General features: G+C 45.1%; 1 protein-coding gene across 1 annotated transcript in view; it reads right to left on the bottom strand.

Moving 5' to 3' along the window:
- Nucleotides 1–9,504, bottom strand: part of Smo (smoothened, frizzled class receptor) — a 25,870-nt gene extending 16,366 nt beyond the window's left edge. The window contains exon 1 of the mRNA NM_176996.4: nucleotides 8,648–9,504. Within this exon, the coding sequence (NP_795970.3) occupies nucleotides 8,648–8,990 (343 nt within the window). The 5' untranslated portion in view covers nucleotides 8,991–9,504. The remainder of the gene's footprint in view (nucleotides 1–8,647) is intronic.
- Between the last annotated feature and the right edge of the window lie 16,398 nt (nucleotides 9,505–25,902).

Raw genomic sequence — 25,902 nt, 5'->3', positions numbered from 1 at the left:
AGGGGCAATGGGTATTAGCAAGTGGAAGTAAGGTTTATCTTGTTTCTTCTCAGCCTTATGTCACATGTACTGCCTGTTCCTAAAGCAATGTGTGGTGGCACACACCTTTAATCCTAGCACTCGGTAGGCAGAGGCAGCCCAATCCTGAGAGTTCAAGGCCAGCCTGGTCTACATAGAAAGTTCCAGGCCAGACAGGCAAGGCTATACAGTGGATTGTGTTTGGTTTTTAGTTTTATTTACTTTGGGCATTTTAAGACAGAGTCTGGCATAGTCAAAATGGCATTGAACACTTGCTCCCTCTGCCTCCATCTCCCAAAGGTTGGCATTACAGATGTGCACCTCCACATCTGGCTTTCATTTTTTGTGCTTTTTTTTCCTTTATTGTTTTAGACAATTAAGTTAAAAATAAAATAAAGAAATGCAATGCGTATTATTACTAGGACAAGGAAAACTTCCTAGAGAATAAAATGAATCCAGAAAGAAAAAAGTTGTATCTATTCATTGTTAATTTTTTAAGGGGTGTGTGTGTGTGTGTGTGTGTGTGTGTGTGTGAGCTCAAGTGTGGTCAGAGGAAAACTTGCAGGAGTTGGCTCTCTCTTTTCAGCTTGTGGGTTCTGGGAATGGAACTCAGCTGGCTTGGCAGGCAGCACCGTCACCCCCTGGGCCATCGCACCAGCCTTATTATTTATTTATTTAGTTCATTTATTTATTGACTTAGGGGTGGGAGTCTCGCTACGTCTCCCAGGCTGGCACTAAACTCAGGATCCTCCCAGTTCATGCTGGAATTACAAGCATTTACCACCACACCTACTCCTTTTTTAGTTTAATAAAATATGAAACAAAAAGAAAAAGAGGAACACAGTGCCACCATCATAATAACAATATTAGTATAGGTGTGTTTTTATAACCATGGAACTTTAACATTTATTTACTTTTTATTTAGTTACTGAGACAGTATCTCACTGTGTAGCCCTGGTTCACCCGAAACTTGCTTTGTACACCAGGATCTCTCATGAAGATCCACCTACCTCTGCCTCCCAAATGCGGGGATTAAAAGGCGGTGTTGCCATGCGAACTTTCTATGCAAAAAATTCTATGGATAGAATTTTAAAATAACATTTCTACAACTTGATTCAGATTTGTATTACTTATTGTGTGCATTCGACAGCGCACTTGTGGATGTTTTAGAGGACAAGTTGGGGAAGTCAGTTGTCTTTTCCAGCCCCATGGGACCTAGGAACAGAACTCAGGTCATCAGGTATGGGTGTGCACATGCGCACACCCCACAATAAATAAATAAATATTTAAAAAACAATAAAAGATTAATTTTGAAATATATGTGTATGTACACTCCAGTGTCTATGTATCAGCTAAATGTGATGGTTCACACCAGTAATCAAGAACCCAGAAGGCGCCGGGCGTGGTGGCGCACGCCTTTAATCCCAGCACTCGGGAGGCAGAGGTAGGCGGATTTCTGAGTTCGAGGCCAGCCTGGTCTACAAAGTGAGTTCCAGGACAGCCAGGACTATACAGAGAAACCCTGTCTTGAAAAACCAAAAAAAAAAAAAGAACCCAGAAGGCTGATGAGACAGGAGGATTGCTGAGAGTTCAAAGCAAGCTTGGGTTAACATGGTGAATTCCAGACTACATGATGATAAGTTCCAGGCAGACCAGGGTTACATGAGACCTTGTCTTGAACACAGCACTCGCACACCCACACACAGAAGGGTTTTTTTTGGGGGGGGGGGGAGCCTCAAGAACAGCCCAAGCGCTCCTCTTGATACTATAAAATAGAGGCTCTTAGCTTTCGGTTTACCTAGGATGTCGCTCCATCTCAGTGGAGTCACATCACAGGTCATGCTCATCAGCACCTGACAGTATAGTGGCTACTTACTTACTACTTAGTGCCAGTGATCTCTGACTCCACCCATGTGTTCACGTGACAGGACTTCATCCTCCTTAGGACTGAAGAGTATTTCATTCTGAATGGGCATCATGCTCTGTTTGGTTTTTCAGATAGTATTTCTATGTAGCTCTGGCTGGACTTGAACTCACAGAGATCTGCCTGCCTCTGCCTCCAGAGCACTGGGATCAAGGCATGGGCCACCACACAGGGCATGTTTCTCTTTCCATTCATGGATGCTTTGGCTGTTTTTATCTGTGTGAGTAATTCTGCAGTAAGCAGGAGCATGAAGCTGTCTCCTCAGCCTCCTGACTTCACTCCCTCTGGATACATATCTAGTAAAGGGATTTCTTTTAGAGGAGTTTTTATAGTGGTTTCCACAAAGGGCAAACTAATTTTACACACACACACACACACACACACACACACACACAAAACTTGTAAGGGTTCCTTTTTCTCCTTCGAATTCTCACCAGCACTTTGTTGTATTTTATATTTTTTTACATTAGCCATTCTTCCTGGGGTGGAGTGACATTTCACTGTGGCTTTGAATGGCATTTTCCTGGTGATCAGCGATCTGAGTGAGCGAGTTGTCAAGTGCTTTTTGGCATACGTCTTCTGTCTTTTCTTTTAAGGATGTCTATTTAGATCTACAGCCTCCTTTTCAACCCAGCTTGTTTATTTTCATTTGGCTTGGTTCTTCTATCAAATGGAATGAGTTTTGAAGTTCTTACTGTATTCTGGATCTATGATCCTGCACGTTGTTTTAAATCCCACATATTTTACTCTATAGATTTAAGAATACTATGTTGCGAGGGAGGGTGCAGGTTTACCAGTTGTCACGCTGGTGAAGACCATGCTGTAAAGGCATGGTAACTGAGACAATGTGATATGGACAAAACAAAGATCCAGAAACACACGCACATATTAGATTTATGGTACAGTAGTAGAGAGCGGAAATTGATTTTAACAAATGCTTTTGAAAGCTCTTAAAGAAATCAACTGCAGGTGAATTCTGTGCCTAAAAGTGACTAGGGAATCTATAACATTTCTCATAAAAGAGTAATAAATTCATGATTTGGGAGGAGAAGAGGATTTTTTTTTTCTAAATAAAGCACACAAAAAAAGAATGAATCACAAAATGTTTGATAACTACATTGAAGTTCAAATACTCCGTTCAACTGGAGACAACACCAAGAAGAGACTGTGAAAGTAAGCCATGAGGATATTTTTAACACTCACAATAAACAAAACATTCATCTCCAGCATATATGAAGAATCCCCATCAATCTAACAGAAATGACAGATAGTCTCCTAGAAAATAGATCAGTAATCTGAGCAGATACTTCACAAGAGAAATTCAAACGGTAACACACAACTGCAAAGAGGTTTCTCCTTACAAGCAATCAAGGAAATGCAAATCATAGAAATAAGGACTAATGGTTTAGGTTCAAATCCCAGCATGGCAAGAAAACTCAAAATTAAAACCATACTTGAGAGGCAGAGACAGGAGTGAGTTTGAGGCCAACCTGCTCTACAGAGTACAGAGTGAGTTCCAGGACAGCCAGGAACAGAGAAGCCCTATCTCGAAAAACCATTTTAAAAATGAAGCAAAGGGGGGCTCGTGAGATGGCTCAGTGGTTATGAGCACCGACTGCTCTTCCAAAGGTCCCGAGTTCAAATCCCAGCAACCACATGGTGGCTCACAACCATCTGTAACAAAATCTGATGCCCTCTTCTGGAGTGTCTGAAGACAGCTACAGTGTACTTATATATAATAAATAAATGAAATGAATCTTTAAAAAAAAATGAAGCAAAAATGAAAACTGTGTATTTTCTGTGCTTGTATACTACACACACACACACACACACAAAATTTATGTGTTTATTTTGAAACAGAGTATATATATATATATATATATATATATATATATACACACACACATACATACATACACACACACACACACACACACACACACACATATATATATATATATATATATATATATATATATATATATATATATATATATAAAGCTGGCATCAAACTTTCAACTATACTTCTGTCTTAGCCTCTCAATTGCTGGACTCAGACATGTGTCACAATGTACACACACACACACACACACACACACGCACACACACACACACAGAGAATGAGAGAGAGAATTTTTAATTGCCCTCGGCCTGTTTTGGAAACAGCCAGAAGGAAAAAATTTTCCAGAACTATCCTTGCAAATTACCCATCACCAACAACATCCCAACTTGAGGTCTGAAAGACCAGTAAGAAATTCCTCCCAGTTTTCCGGTCTTTTTCCTGCTGGCTGGACCCTGGCTAGGCAACAGAGCCACATATCCATGTATACGCAGACATGGCATAGCAGTGGACTAGGAGTCTATGTGCTGACTCTCAGGGACCTGTCCCCTCACCAGATGCAAGCCTCTCTTTCTGGCCCCACTTACTAAACCAGATTTGTCCCAAGGTGGCCCACGCACAGCTTGGCCATTGTTGTCTGGCTAGCTTGGCATGCATGGTAGGAGACATTTCCAGCTGTAATGGGGGAGACTCTGAGTGAATAAAGAAGCTCGAGTCTGTAGACATGAAAACCATGGGAGAGACCTGAGTTCTAGACACACGCAGAAATCAGAATGACCTCGTTAGAGACTTCATCACTGGCAGACTTGGTAGTCTGGGCAAAGAAAGCCTATAGAGGCCTGTTCTCTATGGAAACTCTTCCCAGATCTGCCACAGAGCTCCATGTAGATATCCACTGACTGTCTAACACACAAAGCCAAAGGCAAAGCCACACTTCCATCCTCACCCTACCTCTACTACCACCAGTAGAAAGGAAGGGCACCACCATCCCCAGCATCTCACTCTTCCTCCTGCTCAGCCTGGCACCCAACACATCAGCAAATCTGCTTCCGACATTATAATCTTCCCAAACTTCAGCCTGTTACCCCCATCCTGACCACTATCACCCCCCCACCCCAAGACCATTTCATCCATGTCCTGACCAAATAATCAGGTTCCAGGTTCTTCCTTCTCTCTGGCGGCTGTTTTATATAGCAACCCCTGCCCCTCAAATGCGTATGTGTGCACCCAAGTGTGTGTACATACACCGCATATGCAGGTGCCCACTAAGGCCAGAAGAGAGCATTGGCTCCCCTGGAACTGGAGCTATAGGCTGCAGTGAGCTACCAGATGTAGGTGATGGGAATCGAACCCAGGTGCTCTGCAAAACCAGGGAGTATTCTTAACCCCTGAACAATCACTTCAATCCTTCCCTGTTTTTAGAGTTGAAATCTTGAACTGGTCTGGTACTCACTATCTACACAGGTTGACCTAGCACTCACAATCATCCTCCTGTCTCAGCCTCCCAAAAGCTGGAATTGTGAGCGTGTATCACCAACCACACCTAGCCCAAAGAAATCTTTTCAAAATGCAGATACAATTACATTTCTACCTTGTTTCAAAAGCCTTGCTTATCATAGGCTCCTTGTCATCTTTTGATTGGTAGCATCTTAACTTACTACAGGGTGAGCCCTTGCAATCTAGTCCCCCTGAGTCTTACAGTTCTGCTTCTAATGTGCCTTGGTCCAGTTCTATGCCAACATTGTATCTCTAAGTACCATTCTCTGTTCCTCTAAAGCCTTTGCCTCTTCCCGTTCTCTGGCTCAACTCCCTGGACACTCCTGTTTATTTCTCAAGTCACCGGTGAGATGTCAGTTTCTCTGGGTATCTTCTCTTGCTCCCCAAAGCTCTTCGTGTGCCTTCAGCACCTACGATGTGACCAGACTTTTCACAGGTATTGCCAACCCGTTTAATTGTCCTTCCTCCTCTTGAAATCGGAGAGCTCATTTCTGTAATCTCCATCTTGATATACCTCGATCCCTGCCCCAGGATGTGATGTACTCAGTACAATTGAATGTGTGGATTTAGGCTGTATACTCAGCCCAGAGAGGCTCTGAAAAACATAAAGATTGAATCTCTACCCTACAAAGTTTATAATGAACATAAGCTAGAATATCTTTATTACCCACAAAACCACCTGCCAAAGTGAGACAATAAATAACACTAAATCAGGACCTATAATTCCAGATAGGACAAACACTAGCTCCTGGCTCCTACCTGCCTGTGATTCTCACTGACGGCTCCCTTTCACCTTCCCCATCTACTGATCCAGCCTGTGTCAGCACCTGCTTCTAGTCCACACACGGAGAAGAGGAAAGCTGTAAATGGGCAGCAACAGGAAAGAACTCAGTGTGAGTCAGAAGCTCTGGGCTCAGAGCTTGTGCCCCTGTACCGCCATGATTAAGCAGCTAGAGCGACCAAAACCTGAACACCCAGCACATGGTTCTAACTTGCAGACACTCCTGCAGCTCAGCAGCCACTCTTGGGCGCATGGGCTGGGAAAGGTGCACCCTTCCTCCTTGATCTGATAACAGCTTCAGAGGGTAACTGTCACTTGGGAGAATTCAGTCATAGGCCCTGTGAATCAACTCTCACACACACACACACACAAAGAGAGAGAGAGAGAGAGAGGAAGTGGGGGAGAGCATCCTTTCAGCAACACAAAACTTGATGATTGTCTTGTGCTGAGAGGTCAGGATTTTTCATATGGCGTCCTCCTAAATTCAAGTCTCATTTCAGGCCATACCTTATTGAAGATTACTTTCCTTTTTGTATTCTTTTAAGGGTGTTTGTTTGTTTTTATTTGAATTGGTTTGGTTTGGTTTTTTTGAGACAGGGTTCCACTAGGTAGTTCTGGCTGTCCTAGAACCCGCTCTATAGACCAGGCTGGCCTTGAACTCAGAGATCTGCCTGCCTCTGCCTCCTCAGTGCTGAGATTAAAGGCGTGCGCCATCATATCTGGCTGAATCTTTTAAAAAAATGTTGTTGTTTAGTAGTCGGGGGTGTGTGAGCAGGAACATGGGTGCCACAGGGCACACCCGGGCATCAGACAACAGCTGTCAGCACACAGGTCTCTTCTCTCTTGGGTTCTGGGCATGCTGCTCAGATCATGGGGTGTGCATAGCAAGCACCTCTACCTGAGCCATCCGAGGGCTCGTAATCTTTCTTTCATGTTCCGTTTTCATTCTGTCAGTCTTTTGCACATATATAGCTTTAAAGACTACAATTATATTCCCTCTGTATGTCCATTCTTATATCTTCTATACTGCATTTATGCAAACATATTATCATAAGTGTGCATGTGTGAAATCACACAGACCTTACATTAGAGTAATTTATGGATTTTTTTTTTCAAAGCTACTGTTGATTACATATAGCTGCTGCCTTAGATTCTGGGTTTAGCTTCTAAGGTTCTCAACCTTCCTAATGCTGCGACCCTTTAATACAGTTCGCTCCCGCTCCCCAAACCATGAAATTATTTTGATGACTGTAAGGTTGCTACTGTTATAGTTCATAATGTAAATATCTGTGTTTTCTGATGGTCTTAGACAACCCCTGTGAAAGCGTCATTCGACTCCCTCGAGAGGTCTCCACCTATAGGTTACTTTAGAACCTTATCTCCATAGAATACAGTTCTATCTTCTCGGTACCCGCCGTCCTCCAAGTTCCTGCTCCAACATCTGCATCAAGCCAAGAACCTTAGGACCCCAGGCAGCACTCAGCTACAACTGAGAACTCTAGTAGTCAAGTTGACAACACACCTCAGCCCAAGACAGTCAGCCTACGGTTCACACTACCTCCTAGTCGGAGCCTCACAACCTCAGAGGAAGAGCTAAAGCTAGGGACACTGTCAGGCTCTCTGGTTTGCTCCGGGCTCTCAATTTTATTTTCTTTTTCCATCAAGGACAGCTTTTACATCACACCGAAGTGGGGGTTCGGGGTGGGGAAGAGGGATGGGAAAATGACAAGGACTGTCCCCTCCCCAGCACCCTACAGGCTCTCAGTCCAACTGGGTGACAGGCAGAGAGATAAACCATCCTAAATAGCCTAGGAAGGACTTGTTTGATGTAGTCTGCTGTTTTCAGGCTCTGTCACAATCCTACCCCAAGGAAAGGACTTTCTGCCACTCTGGACGGTGCCCACAGGCTCTCAACACCCCAGACTTAATGTTCCTCCACAGCATACACTGGCGTGAGGCTTCACATTTCCACAGAGCCACAAACAACTGTTTAAATCGTCTCCCTCCTTCTTAACCCGAGTGGATCAGAGCTTCCATTTTTCAGATAAGGAAACTTAAACGGGTAAAAACAAGACAAAAATCATTGGTTCCCTGGGCTGATCTAAATCAAGATTACCAGGTGGTTCGTTTGGCTTTTTAGTTACTACAAGGAGGCATTTTTTTTTTCCTTCTCAGAATGTACAAGTTTTCCTCGCCCCTTCCCTCCAAATCCTTAAATGTCTTCCACCTTCATCCTCTCTTTCTTCTCTACAACTCAGATTGCCTCAAGGTCTGAACACTGCCCAGAATCCCCATGGACTGTTGCTTCACGAATACATCTCTTCTCCCTCCTTGCATCCCCCTAACCCCATCCTTACTCGGGCTCTTTGTGACCGACTGGCTTCCCTGGTCTCTTGCCCCGACCCCTTCTCCAACACGCAGAGTCTCCTTCCCGCACGCAACCTGTCCCAAAAGTTCCGGACTCGTTTCTCCAACTATTCCGGGTGCAAGCCGCGCCCGCCCAACAGTTTGAGGCCTGAGCCTTTTCTTTCCGTCAGTGGCCGGTCCCATCACCTCCGCGTCGCAATCCCGACTCCCGCGCGCTTACCGGACCAGAGCACGAGCTTGCCGTGCGCTTCCTCCTGCGAGTCCGAGTCCCCAGCCAGCAGCGTGGTGGTGGCTCCGTAGGGCAGCGCCGAGCCCAGGCACACGTTGTAGCGCAAAGGCTCGCAGTGGGCGGCCCGGCCGCAGTGGCTCAGCAGCGGCGGCGGAGGGCTGGTCACCGGCACGTCCCTCCTCGAGCTCCCGCTGGCGCTGTGAGGCCCAGGCCCGGTCACGTTCCCGCTCAAGGCCGCCCCCCGGCCCGGGCCCCCCAGCAGTACCAGCAGCAGCAACTGCAGCAGCCTCCGGGGCGCCAGCTCGGGCCCACGCACGGGGCGGCCAGCGGCCATGGCCAAACAGCCAACTCAGCAAAAGCTGAGGCGCCCCGGAGCTCCCCGGAGTCCCCTGGCCACACACACGACCCCGGGGGCCGCGGAGGCTACTTAGGCGACCGGTGCGCCCCGAAAGTCTGGGGCCAGCTTTCGCCAGGCGCCGCGCGCGTCCGGGCCCCTCGACTCCCAACTTTGCAAACTTTGGAACCCGGGCCCCATGTTGAGCAGCGCAGGCCCGGGCCAGGATGCACAGACCCCGGACTCCCTGGCCTGGAGATCGAAGCTGTCTTCAACCCTGGGAACCCTCCGGGGCCCCGATCTCCAGCCCCATTCCCTCTCCCACCATTAAAACCGACTCCCAGCCCCTCGATGGAGGCCAGGCGCCGGCCGGGGGGGGGGGGGGGGTGCGGGAGTGGGTCCCCGGCTCCGCCCCCACGCCAGCCCGCGGCCCAGCAGCCACCTCCGCGCGAGCGCGCCGCAGCCCCCTGAGCTCTCCCTGCCGACTACCGGGCTCCTTTGTTGCTCTAGCTGGCCCTGCTCTCTGGAATGCACGGGCCTCGCGGAGCCAAGCCCGGCCCCCCCATCCGCGGAGGCTGGGGGAGGGCCCGAGCGAAGAAAAGCAAGGGGAGAGTCAGACGCTGGAGAGGAGGAGCCCCAGCTTTGGCGGCCTAAATGCCCGAAGGGGCTGGGGTGGGGGTATTCGGGAACCTTCACCCTACAGAAGACCCTCGCGGGGGGGGGGGGGGGGGGGGATGCGTGCAAGTTGTGTCCCAGAGGCACTTGACTGAATCTTTAGTTGGTCCTAAGGTTGTTTGACGTGACTTTTAGGAGAGGACATTTCTCTCAGTTTAGGGTGGCAGGGGGATGCCTAAAGCAGGCAAGAGTTTTCACTCCATTCCTGCCCAATTCCCCAGCCCTACCAATCTTTTCTTGCTTTTTGTTAGTTAGATCTTTCTCAACTTTACCTAGAACCCTGGTGGAGAAGAACCGGAGTTTGGGGGTTTTGCTTCTTTAAATTCTTCCTGCTCGAGATATATATGGGGAAATAACCTCGGAGTCACTCAGAGTAGCTGCTGTTACCTGTGGGGACAGATGTCTATCCTGAGAACATGTCAACACCAAGCCTTTATCGCTCAGGTATGTCAGGGCTGGATGGACTGTGATTTCCATCAACTGTCCCTGATGCACCTTCGGGTTTGTCCGCAGGAAACTAGTCCATCTTGGATGAATACCTGTGGCCCAGCTGCCTCATGAAGTTTCTGTCGTTCCCTTCTCCACTCAGTTCTTCTTTCTTTCTCTCTTTCTTTCTTTCTTTCTTTCTTTCTTTCTTTCTTTCTTTCTTTCTTCCTTCCTTCCTTCCTTCCTTCCTTCCTTCCGTCAGTTCTTTCTTTCTTGCAGCTTCTTTAAGTCACAGCTCCCCTAAGCAAGTCTCCCTCAACGGCTAGGAGACTGGACTGAATGAACCTTGAGTAACTTTTCCTTGTTGACGGACAACTCAATAGCATAGCTTTTCATTTCTTGTTTCTGTAAGAATAGCTCACAGTCAGCCAGATATAGATCGTTTCTGTTATCTCTGTTGTTTAAGAGCAAATTGACTCCTACACTTCAGATACATGCTTAATTGGTACCCAAGTCTCCAGAACTATGTGAGGAATCTAATTCAATTTGGGGGCTCATTTTGTGTTTTAATTTTATTCTTGTTGGTGTGATAAAATATCCTGACATAGCAACTATAAGGCTAAAAGGATGTATTCTGGACTCACAATTCTAGGTCATAGTCCATCATTGTGGAAAACCTTAGACAGGGACCTTAGCTGGTTGCATCCACAATCAAGAGCAGAGAGAAATGAATACATGCATGCTTACTGGTACTCAGCACCTTCTCTGTACTTAACACAGTCCCGGATCCCCTGTCTTGGGAATGGTGCTGCCCATCACAGGCAGACCTGCCTATATCACTTAGTGTAATCAAGACAACCACCCACAGACACACCAACAGGCTGGCTTCATCTAGAGATCCTGCATGGAGATTCTCTTCCCGGAGGATTCTAGATTGTATCAAGTTGACAATTAAAACTTTCAACAGAGCCTGGCGTGGTGGTGCATGCCTTGGGAGGCAGAAGCAGGCGGACTTCTGAGTTCGAGGCCAGCCTGGTCTACAAAGTGAGTTCCAGGACAGCTAGGGCTACACAGAGAAACCCTGTCTCAAAAAAAACAAAAAACAAAAAACAAAAACAAAAACAAAAACCCTATCATCAGAAGCCTTCCTAAAATCCTAGCATGTACTCAAGTGGTGGTATCCTTGTAGAATTTGAGAGTTTTTATTTTTCTGTGCTGGCAAGACTTGCTCTCAAGAAACATTCACAATGTCATGAAAAGTAGCTAATTTTATCCTCCAGTACAAGGACCTTATCCTCATACTCTTTGTATCAATACTCTTTGTATCAATACTCTTTGTATCAACATCCACAATGTCTTGCAAAGCAGTGAAAATTTCTCCAGTACAGGAACCTTATCTTCTTACACTCTTTGTATCCTCATAGATTACATGTGTATACACACACACACACACACACACACACACACACACACACACACACACATATCATCGCTATATATCTTTATTAGCTACTGTAAAATTAATGGTAGTTTACAGCAAAGAGAAATCAGTGTGAGAAGTGAATGATGTGGGATCTGAACTAAAGTATAACTAGAAGGGACAAGAAAGAAAGAAAGAAAGAAAGAAAGAGAGAGAGAGAGAGAGAGAGAGAGAGAGGAAAGACAATACATGTGGGGAAAACATGACTGCAACTGAGAGCATGGGTGGCCTGGTAACTGGAAGTAGTTGAGGAGCAGAAATGATCCCCATGTAGCAAAGAGGGACTGGGGCCATCAGGCTGGGGTCTCAACTTCTCCTGGGTTCAGCACCATCTGATAGGTTATTTTTCTGCTGCCAGTGAAATGAACCAATTTAAGCCAGATTAGATTAGATTAAAGGCAGGTTTATTGGGAACCTGCTCTCAGGTGGGCAAGCTCATTGGCCCCAAGGACCAAGGCCAGGGAGGTTGCTATGATGGGGGGTGGGGGTGGGAGGAGGGTGGTGAGAAAGAGAGATAGGGCATTGTCGCAGAGAGAAGAGGAGAGAGAGAAACCAAAATGTCTGGAATATATACGGAGGGGCCTCTGGTGGAAAGGCAGCCCAGCTCCTGGGCTGGAAAGATCAGGGATGGGGGCAGGGTATGCCAGGTAGGGACTGTAGGATGCTGGAAGAACCTGGAGGCCAGGTCTGCTTTGGTAGGTAAAATATCCACCTGAGTTCCCCATCCTGGGGTGGAAACCAAACACTATTGGTAATAAAAAAAAAAGTGCAAATGATCTAGGAAGTAATATTAATCATTTATAACGAGTAAGGGGATGCTGTGAGAGCATGAAGGGCAAGACGCTGGAGGCAAGGGACCATCTGGAAGAAAGTCATGTGTGATTTATGGAAAAAGTAAAACAGACTGTCATTAGGGCATAACTCCCCCCCCCCCGGGAAAAAAACAATTGAAAACATAATGATCTTCTTCGGGGTTTCTGTGATAAAAATGAAATGGCTGTTATAGCCTGTCTCCATCTGTTCTGTACAGAAAACTGCCTTGGAGCCTAAGTCATGTGGACACTTTGTGAACTTCTCCCACTTACTTTCTGGCTGGCTGTTACTATGAGTAGTTTTGGTTTGTTTTTTTGTTGGTTGGTTGGTTGGTTGGTTGGTTGGTTGGTTGGGGTTTTGTTTTTGTTTTTGTTTTTGTTTTTTTAGATATGCCTGGAACTTGCTACTTAGACGGAGTTGGCTTTGAACTCAGATCTGCCTGCCTCTGCCTGCCAAGTTCTGGGATTAAAGGCATGGGCCACTATGTGCAGCACCAGGGTAGCTTTGAAGGCTGGTAGCATTTTTTCATGGGATACTCAATATTCCATACATTAAGAAGGAAGGAACCTCCACATGTGCAGATAGCCACCTTTATCTGCCTCAAACTATCAGCCGGTCCAGTAAATTAAATGCCTTCTTCTGGCCTCTGTAGGAAACACACACACACACACACTTGAAGTCATTCCTTGCCTGGAATTTCTTGGTAGGGATAAGGAAAATTCATGGCTAAAAACGGTGGCACATACCTGTGGTACTTAGGAAGTGAAGGTGGGAAGGTCAGAAATTCAAAGTCATCCTTGGCTTTATAATAAGTTGGATGTGAGCCTGGGCTACAAGAAACCCATCTTTTAAAAAAAAAAAAAAAGAAAGGAAGGAAGAAAGAAAGAGAGAGAGAGAGAGAGAGAGAGAGAGAGAGAGAGGAAGGAAGGAAGGAAAGAAAGAAAGAAAGAAAGAAAGAAAGAAAGAAAGAAAGAAAGAAAGAAAGAAAGAAAGAAAGAAAGAAAGAAAGAAAGACACTGGGTGGGCAGTGATGGTGCACACCTTTAATCCCAACACACTGGAAGCAGAAGCAGGGAGATCTCTGTGAGTTCCAGGACAGCCGGGTCCACAGAATGAGTCCTAGGACAGCCAGGACTACACAGAGAAACCCTATTTCAAAAACCAAAAATAAATATATATATAAAAGATAAGAAAGAAAGAAAGAAAGAAAGAAAGGAAGAAAGAAAGAAAGAAAGAAAGAAAGAAAGAAAGAAAGAAAGAAAGAAAGGAAGGAAGGAAGAAAAGCAAGGAAAGAAAGAAAGGAGGGAAGGAAGAAAAGCAAGGAAAGAAAGAGAGAGAGAAAGAAAGAAGGAAGGAAAGAAAGAAAGAAAGAAAGAAAGAAAGAAAGAAAGAAAGGAAGGAAGGAAGGAAGGAAGGAAGGAAGGAAGGAAGGAAGGAAGGAAGGAAGAACCACAGGACTGTGGTACAGTACCTTCACACTGGAAACAGAAGATAGATGTTTTGGTTTGGGTTGTTTATAAAAGAGTCTTGCTACTTAGCACTGGTTGAGCTAGAACTCTTGGCATTTCTCTTGCCTCAGCCTCCTGAGTGCTTGGATTGCAGGCATGGCTAGAAGAAGGAACTGAGAAGAGCTTGAGGGCAGAGGATGGGCAGATGGTTCAGCAGTTAAGAGCACTGGCTGTTCTTCCAGAGGACAAAGGTTCAGTTCTCAGCACTGCATGGAGCCTCACAATCATCTGTAACTCCCGCCCCACAGAGACTGACACCTGACCTCTGCAGGCACCAGGTACACAGGTGGATCACAAACACACACGCAAGCAAAACATTCATCAACATAAAGTAGTAAATCTTTTTTTTTTTTTAATATTTTTATAGAGCTAAAGATGTTTCTCTGAGGCGGGGTATTCTCTAAAGGGAGAGGTGAAAGATGCTTTCTCCTTGCTCAGCTGTCTTAGTGTGTGCATGATTCTAGTCACCAGACTTCAGGGTTCATTTCTGGGGGACTCCCTGACCTAACAAAGAGGAGCGGGAAGGCAGGGAGAGGAAATTCTTTTTTTTTTTTAAAGATTTATTTATTATTATATGCAAGTACACTGTAGCTGTCTTCAGATGCACCAGAAGAGGGTGTCAGATCTCATTACAGATGGTTGTGAGCCACCATGTGGTTGCTGGGATTTGAACTCAGGACCTTCAGAAGAGCAGTCGGTGCTCTTAACCACTGAGCCATCTCTCCAGCCCGAGGAAATTCTAATAATGGTGCCATCCACAACTACCATACCTCGTTCTCATTCATGGCAACACAGCAATGGGCTATTCCCTGGACACAGAAGGAAGTAGAAAGAGGCCATGAAAAAGGATGGTGTCCATCGAGGACTGAGGTTTCCTGCTCCCTGAACAGCACACAGCCTTTCCAAGCTGGTCCATCTCTTCCTGAGAACACAAAGACTGCCGAAGTCTGTTGAAGACACGTCAGCATGACTCGCTGTACGCTGTACTCCTGGTGTAAAGCATGCTGCCATGATGCTAGATTCAGAGTCTTGCCTACGTGTCCTGGCACAATCCTGTTGTCAGGGCCGTGAGACGCTCCCTCGGCCTAACAAGGCTTTACAGGACTTGATTTGCTACATGTAGCTTCTTGACTTCTGAGTCATTCTCTTCAGATACCTTGGCTTCTGAGGTCATGAAATCCAGGTTGACTTCTGTGATTTGCCTTCGGGCCCTTCACTCACAGAGGATTGACATCAAAGTACATATCAGCTCTCCATGGGCATCTTTGATACCATCCTACCTCCTTACAGCTCCACTGTTGCACTAGCCAGAACCTGGAGTATAACCTTTGCATTTCCCAGTTCTTTCCTTGGCTGGTGTTTCATTCTTTATTGGGTAAGAGCACAAGGGGAAGAGGCTAAGTGAACACTGACCAAGGAAGTGCCCTCAGAGAGGTTAGCAAAACAGATGTGAAACTGAAGACTTAGCCTTACTGAGTCCCAGTCGACAACTTCTGTATCTCCCTTTCTGCCTTTCCAAAAATAAGTGATCAGTGGGCAGCAACAACAACAACAAAAATCCAAAAAAAAAAAAAAACCAACAACAAAAAACTCTAAAATTAAGATGGTAATTCCATTTATAATAACATTTCAAAGAATTAAATGCTTTTGGGTAATTTTGACTAAGGAAAGTGAAAGACTGTACATCCAAACCCACAATATAGGGACCTCAGCAGTTAAGAGCAGTTGTTCTTGCAAAAGACCCAGGTTCAATTCCCAGCACCCATACGGTGAAATGACTCCAGATCCAGGAAATCCAATGCAGTCTTTTGATTGCCTTGAGCTCCAGCATGCATGTGGTACACATATATGCATGCTATGCATGCTAGATATATAGGTATTTTGCATGTTGCCTGCAGAGGTCATTGGTAGGAGTGACATACAGCTGTGAGCTGCCATGTGGCTGCTGGTAATTAAACTTGGGTCCTCTGGAAGAGCAGCCAGTGCTCTTAACCACTGACCAATCTCTCCAGCCCTCTAGTTAGTTTTTTGTTTTTTTTGTTTTTTTTGATGAAGTAGCAAAAGCAATGGTGGAAAGAGAATATTATCAATACGTGATTACTATGGCAATTAGTTACCTATAGATCAAAGGGAAAGAAGTTGGACAGAACCATTAGAGCTCAAACAAAGACTGATTTCAAAAGAACCATGGGCTTAAGTGCAAATTTAAAACCACAAAACTTTTCAAGATTTATTTTTTTAATGTGTATATGTGTGTGCCTGCCTGCCTGCCTGAGCTTATGTGCACTCCATTCATACAGGGGCCCACAGAGGTCAGAGGGCGTTGGAGCTCCTGGAACTGGAGTTACAGGTGATTTTGAGCCCCATTTGTGGATGCTGGGAACCAAACTTGGTCTTCTGTAAGAAAAGTTGGAACTTTCTTAAATACTGAGTTATTGTTCCAGCTCCCAATTGCAAAACTTTAAAAGAGGGATATAAGAAAAAAAATATTAGGACTTTAACTGGAAGAGTTCTCCTCCTCCTCCTCTTCCTTTTCCTCCTCTTTTTTCCCTCTTCTTCTTCCTCCACCTCTCCTTCTCTTTCTCTTCCTTTTCCTTCTCCTATTCCTCTCCTTCTCCTCCTCCTCCTTCTTTAACAAAATAGAATTTAAGGGGACCAGACAATGATGGCAGAAGCTTTTAATCCCAAAACTCCAGAGGCAGAGACAGGTAGGTCTATTTGAGTTGAAGGCTAGTCTGGTCTACAGAGCTAGTTCCAAGAAAGCCAAGAAAAATCCTGTATCAAAAAGCCAAGAAGAAAAAAAATAGATTTTTTTCCCCATACTATATATTTTGAGTATGGCTTCTGCTCCTCAAAGTCCTCCCAGATCCTCCCTCTCCACTTCCTCATCCTCCCTAAACCACACCCTCTCTTGCTCGCTCGCTCTCTCTCTCTCACATTAGAAAAACAGATATCTAAAATAAAATAAGATAAAATGAAAACAAACTGAATAGGACAAAACAACGGAATAGAGGGGAAGCCAAAGAAAAAGCACAAGAAACACATATTAGCACAGAGACACAGTCTATTAGCACACACAGAAATCCCATAAAGACACAAAATCAGAAACCGTAATATATAGCAAAAGACCTTTAAGGAGGGGAAAAAAAATCCCAGACAAAGCACTCATTAGGAGACAAAAAAATTACCATAGAGTTCACTTGTGTTGGCTACCTTCTGCGGGGCCTGAGGTCTGCCAGTTAAGTGTGGCTTATATACCCAATGAGACTCCACTGGAGAAGACTAATTTTTCCTTTTCCAGTGATTATCAATTGGGGATAGTTTCTGGGTTGGGGGGGGGGGGACATGTATCTATTTCCCCTCGCAACACTGGGACCCCATCTGGCTTAGCCCAAGCATGGCCACACACACTTTTAATCACAGCACTTGGGAGGCAGTGGATCTCTTGCGCTTGAGTCTAGCCTTATCAACAGAGAGCAGACTCAAGAATAGCCAGAGCTGCACAGAGAAACACTGTCTTAAAAACAAACAAGCAAAACCCTTATCACAAAATAAAACAAAACAAAGCCACAACAGAACCCAACAACTCAATTACAAATTCAATGAACCAGAGAGATGCTCAGGTAACTAACTAATCAAAAGAGTAAGTATCAGCAGGGTCTGAAGGCAAAGGTGAGCTATGCAGTCTATGTTACCTGAGAGGCTGAGAACGCTCACTTCCCACAAATTCAAATGTAGCCTGACCAACATAGCAAGATCCTAATGGGGTAGGGAAAGGAGTGGAGAAGGAATGGGGAGGAAAGAGAAGAGAGGAGAGCGAGAGCGAGAGAGAGAACATTTAGATGACAGATAAACAAGAATTCAGCATCAGGAGCAATCAGAGAAATGCAAATTAAGCCACAATAAGACATCACCACACTCTTAACAAAATGTATAGAGTATCTGCTTTGCATATATGAAGCCCTGGGTTTCCCAGACATGGAAACACATTCTCTCTCTCTCTCTCTTTCTCTCTCTCTCTCTCTCTCTCTCTCTCTCCTCACACACACACACACACACACACTTGTGCACACATGTCCCTAGTGTTTAACACCAAATGATAGAAACCTGCAGAGAAACTGGGTCACTCACCCTGTTGGTGAATACAACATGATACCCTCTGGAAACAGTTTGTCTGTTCCTGAAATCAAACAACACATAATGAAAACATATATATATATATATATATATATATATGGCATTTTTTGTATACACACACACACACATTCACTCCTGGGCATCTATCCAAGAGATATGAAGATTTATTTTCATGCAGGAACTTGTATACAAATGTTCATAGCAATTTTATTTGTAATAGCTCCAAACTGGAAGCCAGCCAAATACCCTGAATCAGATGAGGGATGAATGAACTGGGATTTGTCTGTCCTTATGACACAGTACTCAGAATTTCAAAGGACGATGTTATTGATACAGGTAACTGCTCAGGTAGATGGCAAAGGAATTATATGGGGTAAAAAAAAAAAAAAAAAAGCAAGTCTCGAAGGGATACCTACCAGCTTGTTCCATTTCTGCATCATTTGTGGAATAGCGTAATTACAGAGATAGAGAACAGATTAGTGGTTGCCAGGGGTTAGTGATGGTAGGGAGAGATGGGTGTGGCCATGAAAAGGTAACACCTGTGTGTCTGAATGATGACACAGTTGAGGTGGGGGTTTTTTGTTTTTTTGTTTTTCCTTCTAGTACTGAAGAGCATGCCCAGGGTACCTGCATAGGCTAGTGGTATACCACTGAACTACACCACCAACTCCGTGAGTATTTTTGCCTTTTAAGAAAAAGAAAATTTGTTTGGGGTTGGAGAGATGTTTAAAAGCACTGATACCAGATGGCTCACACTGCTTGTAATTCCAACTCCAGGGGATCCAATGGGCTCTTCTGGCTTCTATGGGCACCCACAAACACATGGTGGACACAGGTGTTTTTAAAAGATTATAATTTTTAAAAAAACACAAAATAAGATGGACATGGTGGCATACATCTTTAATGCCAGCACTGGAGGCAGGAGGATCTTTATGAGTTCCAGGCCTACAGAGTTCCTGATCTACAGAGCAAATTCCAGGACAGCTAGAGCTACGCAGACAAACCTTCTCTTGAAAAAACAAAAACAAAAAAACCTAAACAAACAAAAGCAAAAAACAGAAACAAAAACCCAAACAAACAAAAACAAAAACAAAAAAAACCCATAAAATAAAATAAACAAATATATATATATATATATAAATGGTTATGTGTGCCTTTGAAGTCCAGAAGAGAGCATCAGATCCCCTAAAGCTGGAGTTACAGGTGGTGCCGAGCCACCCAGTATTAGTACTAGGACCCAAACTCTGGTCCTACAGAAGACCAGAAAAGGACCTTAAATACAGAACCCTCTCTCTAATCTTCTTAATTGTATTCTCTGTGTCTGTGCATGTGTTCGTGCCTGTGTGTGTGTGGCATTTGCACATGCGTGAATGAGTATCCACAGAGGCCAGAGGGAGCATTGCATCCCTTGGAACTGGAGTTGCAGGTGTTAGTGAGCTGCCTGATGTGGGTGCGATGATCTGAAACCTGGTGCTCTGATGGAGGGGTAAGCACCCTGAACCCCAGAGCCATCTCTCCAGCCCTGTCACTTGAATATTTTTATAACAGCTATACAGTGATATAGTTCACTCAAACAGCTCAGTATCTCGACTGTGGAGGTGACTATGCAAGGCTACATATTTGATTAAATTATATGGAGTTATACACACGTATGCAAATAAGTATATAGTTGGTAATCTAATAGAGATGATTTGTTAGATTGACTTACACAACACGGCCTAGATAACAGTTGCTCAGGCCACAAAGCTGAATGTACCAGCAGCCCCAGTGTGATGCTGGAGACCTGGGGGGATCCTGCAGAGCGCTGGTCTTCAGGCCATGTTGGAAGCCCAAAGGAGCTGGGTTCTGACATCAAGAAAGAATTGTTGCAATGGTGGAGCTATCAGCTTGATATACAGACTCACCAGGGAGATGTGGAGGCAATTCATAAATAAGCAAGGTCTTTCTCTCAGCCTTTTGTTGTTTGTTTGTTTGTTTGTTTTTGAGATAGGATTTCACTATGGTAGCCCTGGCTGGTCTGGTATTTGCTAACAATGCTAGGCCAGCTTCAAACTCCGTTTTCTTCCTGCTTCAGTCTTCCGACTACTAGGATCACAAACATTTCGCCCAAACATCTTGACAAGAATACCACCCTTTAAGTACTCCTAGCCTGTGCTAGCTTTGTTCAAAGCCTCCATCGCTAGCTGTGTGATAGGTAGAGTATGTAAGCTAGAATACATATTTGAATAAATCTGTCTCCTACAGTTAAGCATAAACTTAAAAGGGCAGAGACTTGTCATGTTCCCTCCCTATTACTCTTAAGGCACCTGGCAGGTCATGTTTACTGAATCAGTACTCGAATTTGCCTGATATCCTGCAGCGGTTCTCTTTGTAGAAATCCACTGACTTTGCTAAAGACTTTATCACATTATCCACTCCAGACTTACCTCAGAGGAGATTCTCAATTTTGTTCTTTCCTTTCCTTTCCTTTCCTTTCCTTTCCTTTCCTTTCCTTTCCTTTCCTTTTCTTTTCTTTTCTTTTCTTTTCTTTAGACAAGGTCTCCTGTAGCCCAGGCTAGCCTCAAACTCAATATGTAGCTGAAGATGGCTTTGAACTTCTAATCACCTCAGTGTTGAGATTTGCTGGGATCATGGGTATGTGGCCCCACACTTGGGCAGATTTTAATTTCTTTCTTTCTTTTTTTTAAGATTTATGTATTTAATATATATGAGTACACTGCAGTTATCTTCAGACACACCAGAAGAGGGCATCAGCTCCCACTACAGATGGTTGTGAGCCACCATGTGGTTGCTGGGAATTGATGAAGAGCAGTCAGTGCTCTTAACTGTTGAGCCATCTCTCCAGCCCAGATTTTAATTTCTTTGCAAACTGTCTCGCTTCAGTAATTTCATTTTAATGAATGTTAAGTTGTCAATAAAGTTTTCTGTCCTATTGCTGTGACAAATTAACCAGCCAAAAGCAACTTGAGGGAGAAAGGGTTTATTTGGTTCACAGTTCCAGGTTGTCGTCAATCACGGCAGGGACATAAGAAGGCAGCAGCCTGAAGGGACTGGCCACTGCTCATACACAGTTGGGAGCAGAGAACAATGCATGCCTGCTGGTGCTCAGGTCTCCCTTTTGTGCAGTCTAGGGCACAGTGCATGGAACAGCGCGCTCACATTGGGTGGGTTTTCTCACATAGATCAATTCAATGAAAATCTCTCACAGGTATGCCTGCAGGTCAGTCAGCCTAACCTAGACAGGTTTCCATTGAGTTCTTTCCCAGGTGATTCTGTGCTGTGTCAAATTAACAAACTATCTGTCACAGTGGGGTACGGATTTCATCCCATGTTTTCCCTTTTTTTTTTTTTTTTTCCTGGCTTCAATCAGGCCTTCTGGGAATGTGCTCTCATTTCATGTCTTTGTAAAACTTCAGCTATGACAAGGCAGCTAAATAAAGGCCCTGGAATCGAACGGTGTTCACTGTGTTCCTCAGGAAGAACTTCAAACGGAGCAGTTCACTCAAGGAAAGCAGCTTTGTAAGGATAAGAAACCCTGTATGACAGTTAAACCACTGGCCTTCGGTCTTACGACAAATGCTCACAGGATGTTTTATTGTACTGGTGTGCTTGACAAAATAATTAACCCTAAAAATTTCCACATCCTAAATACCCAGCACACACAACCAACCACATCACCTCACACAGTAAAAAGGGGGCTTTGTCTGTGCGTGTGATCAGTGGCTGAGACACCTGAAGATGGATGGGCTAGGTTATATACCCCGGCCCCAGCTAATTACATGAGTCTTTAAAAGCAGAAAACTTCTCTTAGCTGCAGAACCAGAGAGAGGAATATAAGGACCCATCCCGCCATTGCTGACTCTGAGGCTAGAGGAAGCGGCTCCAGCCAAGGTATGCAGGTGGCTAGGAGACAGACTCTGCCCTGGAGTCAAGCGAGATTCCAGAATGAACTGTGGTAACACCTTGCTTCTGCCCTGTGAGACCCGTTTCAGACTTCTGCCCTACCAAGCTGCAGGGCAGAAGCTCTGGTTGTCTTTTGCATGAAGTTCATGAAAAAGTACTGGAGCACCTATTGAAAGTGAATGCAGACCTGTCATTTGTTTCTAGGGTTTCTAAAAAAGATTTATTTTTGTATGCATTGATGTTTCGCCTGCCCATGTGTCTGCGTGAAGGTGCCAGATACTCTGGAACTGTAGTTGCAGACAGTTGTGAGTTACCATGTGGATGCTAGGAATCGAACCAGGATCCTCTGGAAGAGCCACCAGTGCTCTTAACCACTAAGCCATCTCTCCCGTAATTTTTTGTTTGTTTTTAAGGTTTTGTTTATAAGCAAGGGGAACCAAGTTGAGCTTCCCTGTGCAAAGGCAGCAGGCCAGCGTGAGCACACAGGGCACCTGGTGGAGAACAAGGCAGAAAAGCAGCTTGAAGGTAAGCTGCTCCGGGCATCCTTGCTCGGGCCCTCCATCTCTGCCTCCCTCCCAGCTTCGTTCAGCCTCTCTCTTTCTCCCCTCTTGGGAAACACATGTTCTCTTTAAACTGTCAGAGGGCCAGCCTTCAACTTCCCTTTGGGACTAGAATCTCATTCTCAAAGCCAAAGTCCCAGGAGAAGAAGAAATTGACTCTGGGACTATTCATATAAGATTTCTGAGATGGGTTAAACTGTGTCCTCCCTAAAAAGACACCCTATCTCCAACTCAGAATGTGACCCGTTTTGGAGAGGGCCATTGCAGATGTAATGAGGACATACCACAGTAAGGTGGGGCCTTAGTTCAAGGGCTGGGGGGAACTGGGACACAGGCAAAGGCAGAGGAGGAAGGTGGTCATGGAAGGATGGAGAGTGTCTTCAATGATGCTACCTTGAGCCAAGGAGTGCCCAGGGCTACCAGAATCTGGAAGAGGCTTCTTAGCTTAGGAAGCTTTGGGTGATCGTGACCCTGGCAAACCTCAGCTTCAGACTTGTGGCCTCCAAAGTCAGGAAGCAACAGTGTCTGAGCTTAAAGCCATGTGAGCTTTGGCATTCTGGGTGGCAGATACAGAAAACCAGTGTAGTGTCCAGCATGATCCACTCCTTTATGCCTAGGAGACCAGAACTTAGAGTCCAAATGTGGCCCTTCAAGACTCACCCCTACAGAAGGACGAACGCTATCCATCTAGTTCCCTAGACCTGGGACACATAGAGCCGTTGCTTCTCTCCTTTCTTCTTTTCTGATTTCCCTTTAAAATATTCAGGTCTTTCACCCTTCTGGAATGTACTGTGGTGTGTGGTGTAAGATACAAATCTGTTGTTTTTCCATATAGTCATCTGTTCCTCTAATGACATCTATTCATGCCCTCTGACTGCTGTGTTGCTTTTCATTTATTAAATTGAGTACTGATGTTTGAAAACCATTTTTGAACTTTCTGGGCTCTGTTCCTCCAATTGATTCCTGTCATGGAGTGAGAAGATTCTGTAGGTCTGGAGAATTTTGGTGGGGATGTGGGATGGGGGGCTTGATTCGAAGAGTTCACGCCTGCTGGCCGCTGAGCTACAGCAACTGCAAGCTTACTCGCCAACCTGAGCTCTGAGTTCCCTCCTTGTTTGATGCCTTCCTCCAAATGCTTGGTTGCTTGGTCTACAGCAATCTGACATATCCACTACCTAGACACATACTCTGGAGAGAATAGAGGTGTTTATGAAATGATTCTGAGGATTTTTAAAAACACACTAGACCTCTTCTAGTAGAAGTCGCTGGGCTGTATACTGCCCACCTCTTCCCCCCCCCCCCATCTTGTGAAGGTTTCATTGTATTGCTCAGACTTGAACTCCTGACTTCAAGTGCTCTTATATCAACTTCTCAGCTAGCGGAGACTACAGGCTCACCATTGAACCTATCCCGATCCTCTTTCTGAAACTGATCCTGATCCTCTTAACGTGTCTGGCCTTATGGCAAGTTAAAACATAATGAAGCTTGCATACTAAGCTTCAGCGTTAAGTATGTGTGTGCAGTAAGTACTCAGGCAGTGTCAGGTGAGAACTCCCTCCCATGATCATGTTGTCTTCCTAACCTTAGGTCATGCATAAGGCTGGAAAGGGAAAGGGGCTTTGCCTGCCTCCAAAGTCTATAAATCCCTACATGGTGAAAGGACCTTTGATATGTGGTTAAATTAAGGATTTTTTTTTTTTTTTTTTTTTTTTTTTTTTTGGTTTTTTGAGACAGGGTTTCTTTGTATAGCCCTGGCTGTCCTGGAACTCACTTTGTAGACCAGGCTAGCCTCGAACTCAGAAATCTGCCTGCCTCTGCCTCCCAAGGGCTGGGATTAAAGGCGTGCACCACCACCGCCCGGCAAATTAAGGATTTTAAAAACTTCATTATATTGTTATTTTGTGTGACACAGACACAGAGGCATTCTCTAGCTTATGTGTGGCAGGCAGTCGGGGGACAGTCTTCCCTCCTACCAGTGGTTCTAGGGATCCAACTCAGGCTTGGGAGCAAGTGCCCCTGAGCCATCTGACTGGCCCCAAGTTAAGGATTTTAAAATGGGTCAGCCATCCTGGACAATCACAAGGCTGTACAGAAGGTGGGAGAGTCAGAAAACTGACAGACCTTGGGGTGGTGCGCTCTGAAGAGGAAGGGGGGCATTGCAAGGACACCAGGATCTCTGGGAGCTGGGAAATATCCCCCCAAAGTGTCTGGTCCTCACCACATTTGGATTCTGGCTCTGCCAGGCTCATTTAGGACTGCTCTTTTCCAGAATGCTACAATAACAGATGTGTGCTCCTTACAAACACTAACTTTTTGGTAATTTGTCGAAAAAGAAAAAAGATAGGAGGCAGAGAGAGAGAGAGAGAGAGAGAGAGAGAAGAAAGGATGGATCGAGGGAGGGATGAGGGGGGAGGGACAAGGGGAAGGAGGAGGAGGGGAGGAAGAGGAGGAAGATGAAGAAACCACTTGTTTAATTACAGGATGTGAACTGGTGGCACTTTTCTTGCCATGCCACCTGGCCAGGTTTCCAAGACTTCTGACTTCATAGCTTGATTTCAGCCGTGAGTGAAACATCTCCATTGGATTCTCACTCACCTCGGGTTTTTTCAGTTCTTACTTTTTATTTAATCAGCTGTTCTAAAATACTAATGGTAAGTTCTCCTGAAGTGACTAGGACTACATAGAAATTTAGCAGAGAGAAAAAGAAATAAACAAGAAGTCCTTTGAACAAGGAGACATTTTCTCTTCTAGCAAGGGGACAAATGTGACGCGGTGGGGGGAGGGGGAGGGAGGTTGTGGGGGAGCACCCACAAACTTGAATTTAGCCAGAATCGTTGAGCTGTGTTTCTGAACATTTATTCACTGAATTTTAAAGTCTGGGGTACTGGCAGAAATTGGAGATCCGTAGTCCAAGTGGAACCCACTCTGGTGAGCTACCCAAAGCCGCAGCTCTGGGGAATACGCACCACCCCAATTCCTAACTCAAGATTCATTCTCTGGTCCTTGTTACTGAAAGAAGGAACCAGAGAAAACGCATGTTTGGGGCACTGTGAGAGAACGGCACCTTACCATGGAAGTGTGCTTCTTTTCTTCCACTCTTCTTTCTCCCTTGGAATAAAAGGTCTTCGCTCTTAATTTTACATTAGTGATTTTATTTCTTCTTTCCGTTGTTTCGAGCTGGGAGCTGAACACTGGCCAGGGCCCCAGGCGCCTGCTAGAAAGGAGCTCTAGCAGGCAGGCGCAGAAGGCTGGCAGAGGAAACCCTGGGGGCGGGAGGCACCCGTTAAGCTTTTGTTTCCTAGAACCTTAAGGATTCTCTTTAAGTCTTCTGGGCCAGGCCAAAGACCCCACTTAATCCAAAGCCCAATGCAGGGATCCTTGAGAAGACGACCGAACACTCTCCCAGGTTC

The sequence above is a fragment of the Mus musculus genome, chromosome 6 (assembly GCF_000001635.26).
Source record: "Mus musculus strain C57BL/6J chromosome 6, GRCm38.p6 C57BL/6J".
Lineage (NCBI taxonomy): Eukaryota > Metazoa > Chordata > Mammalia > Rodentia > Muridae > Mus > Mus musculus.
This window is presented reverse-complemented; position numbering and strand designations above follow the sequence as displayed.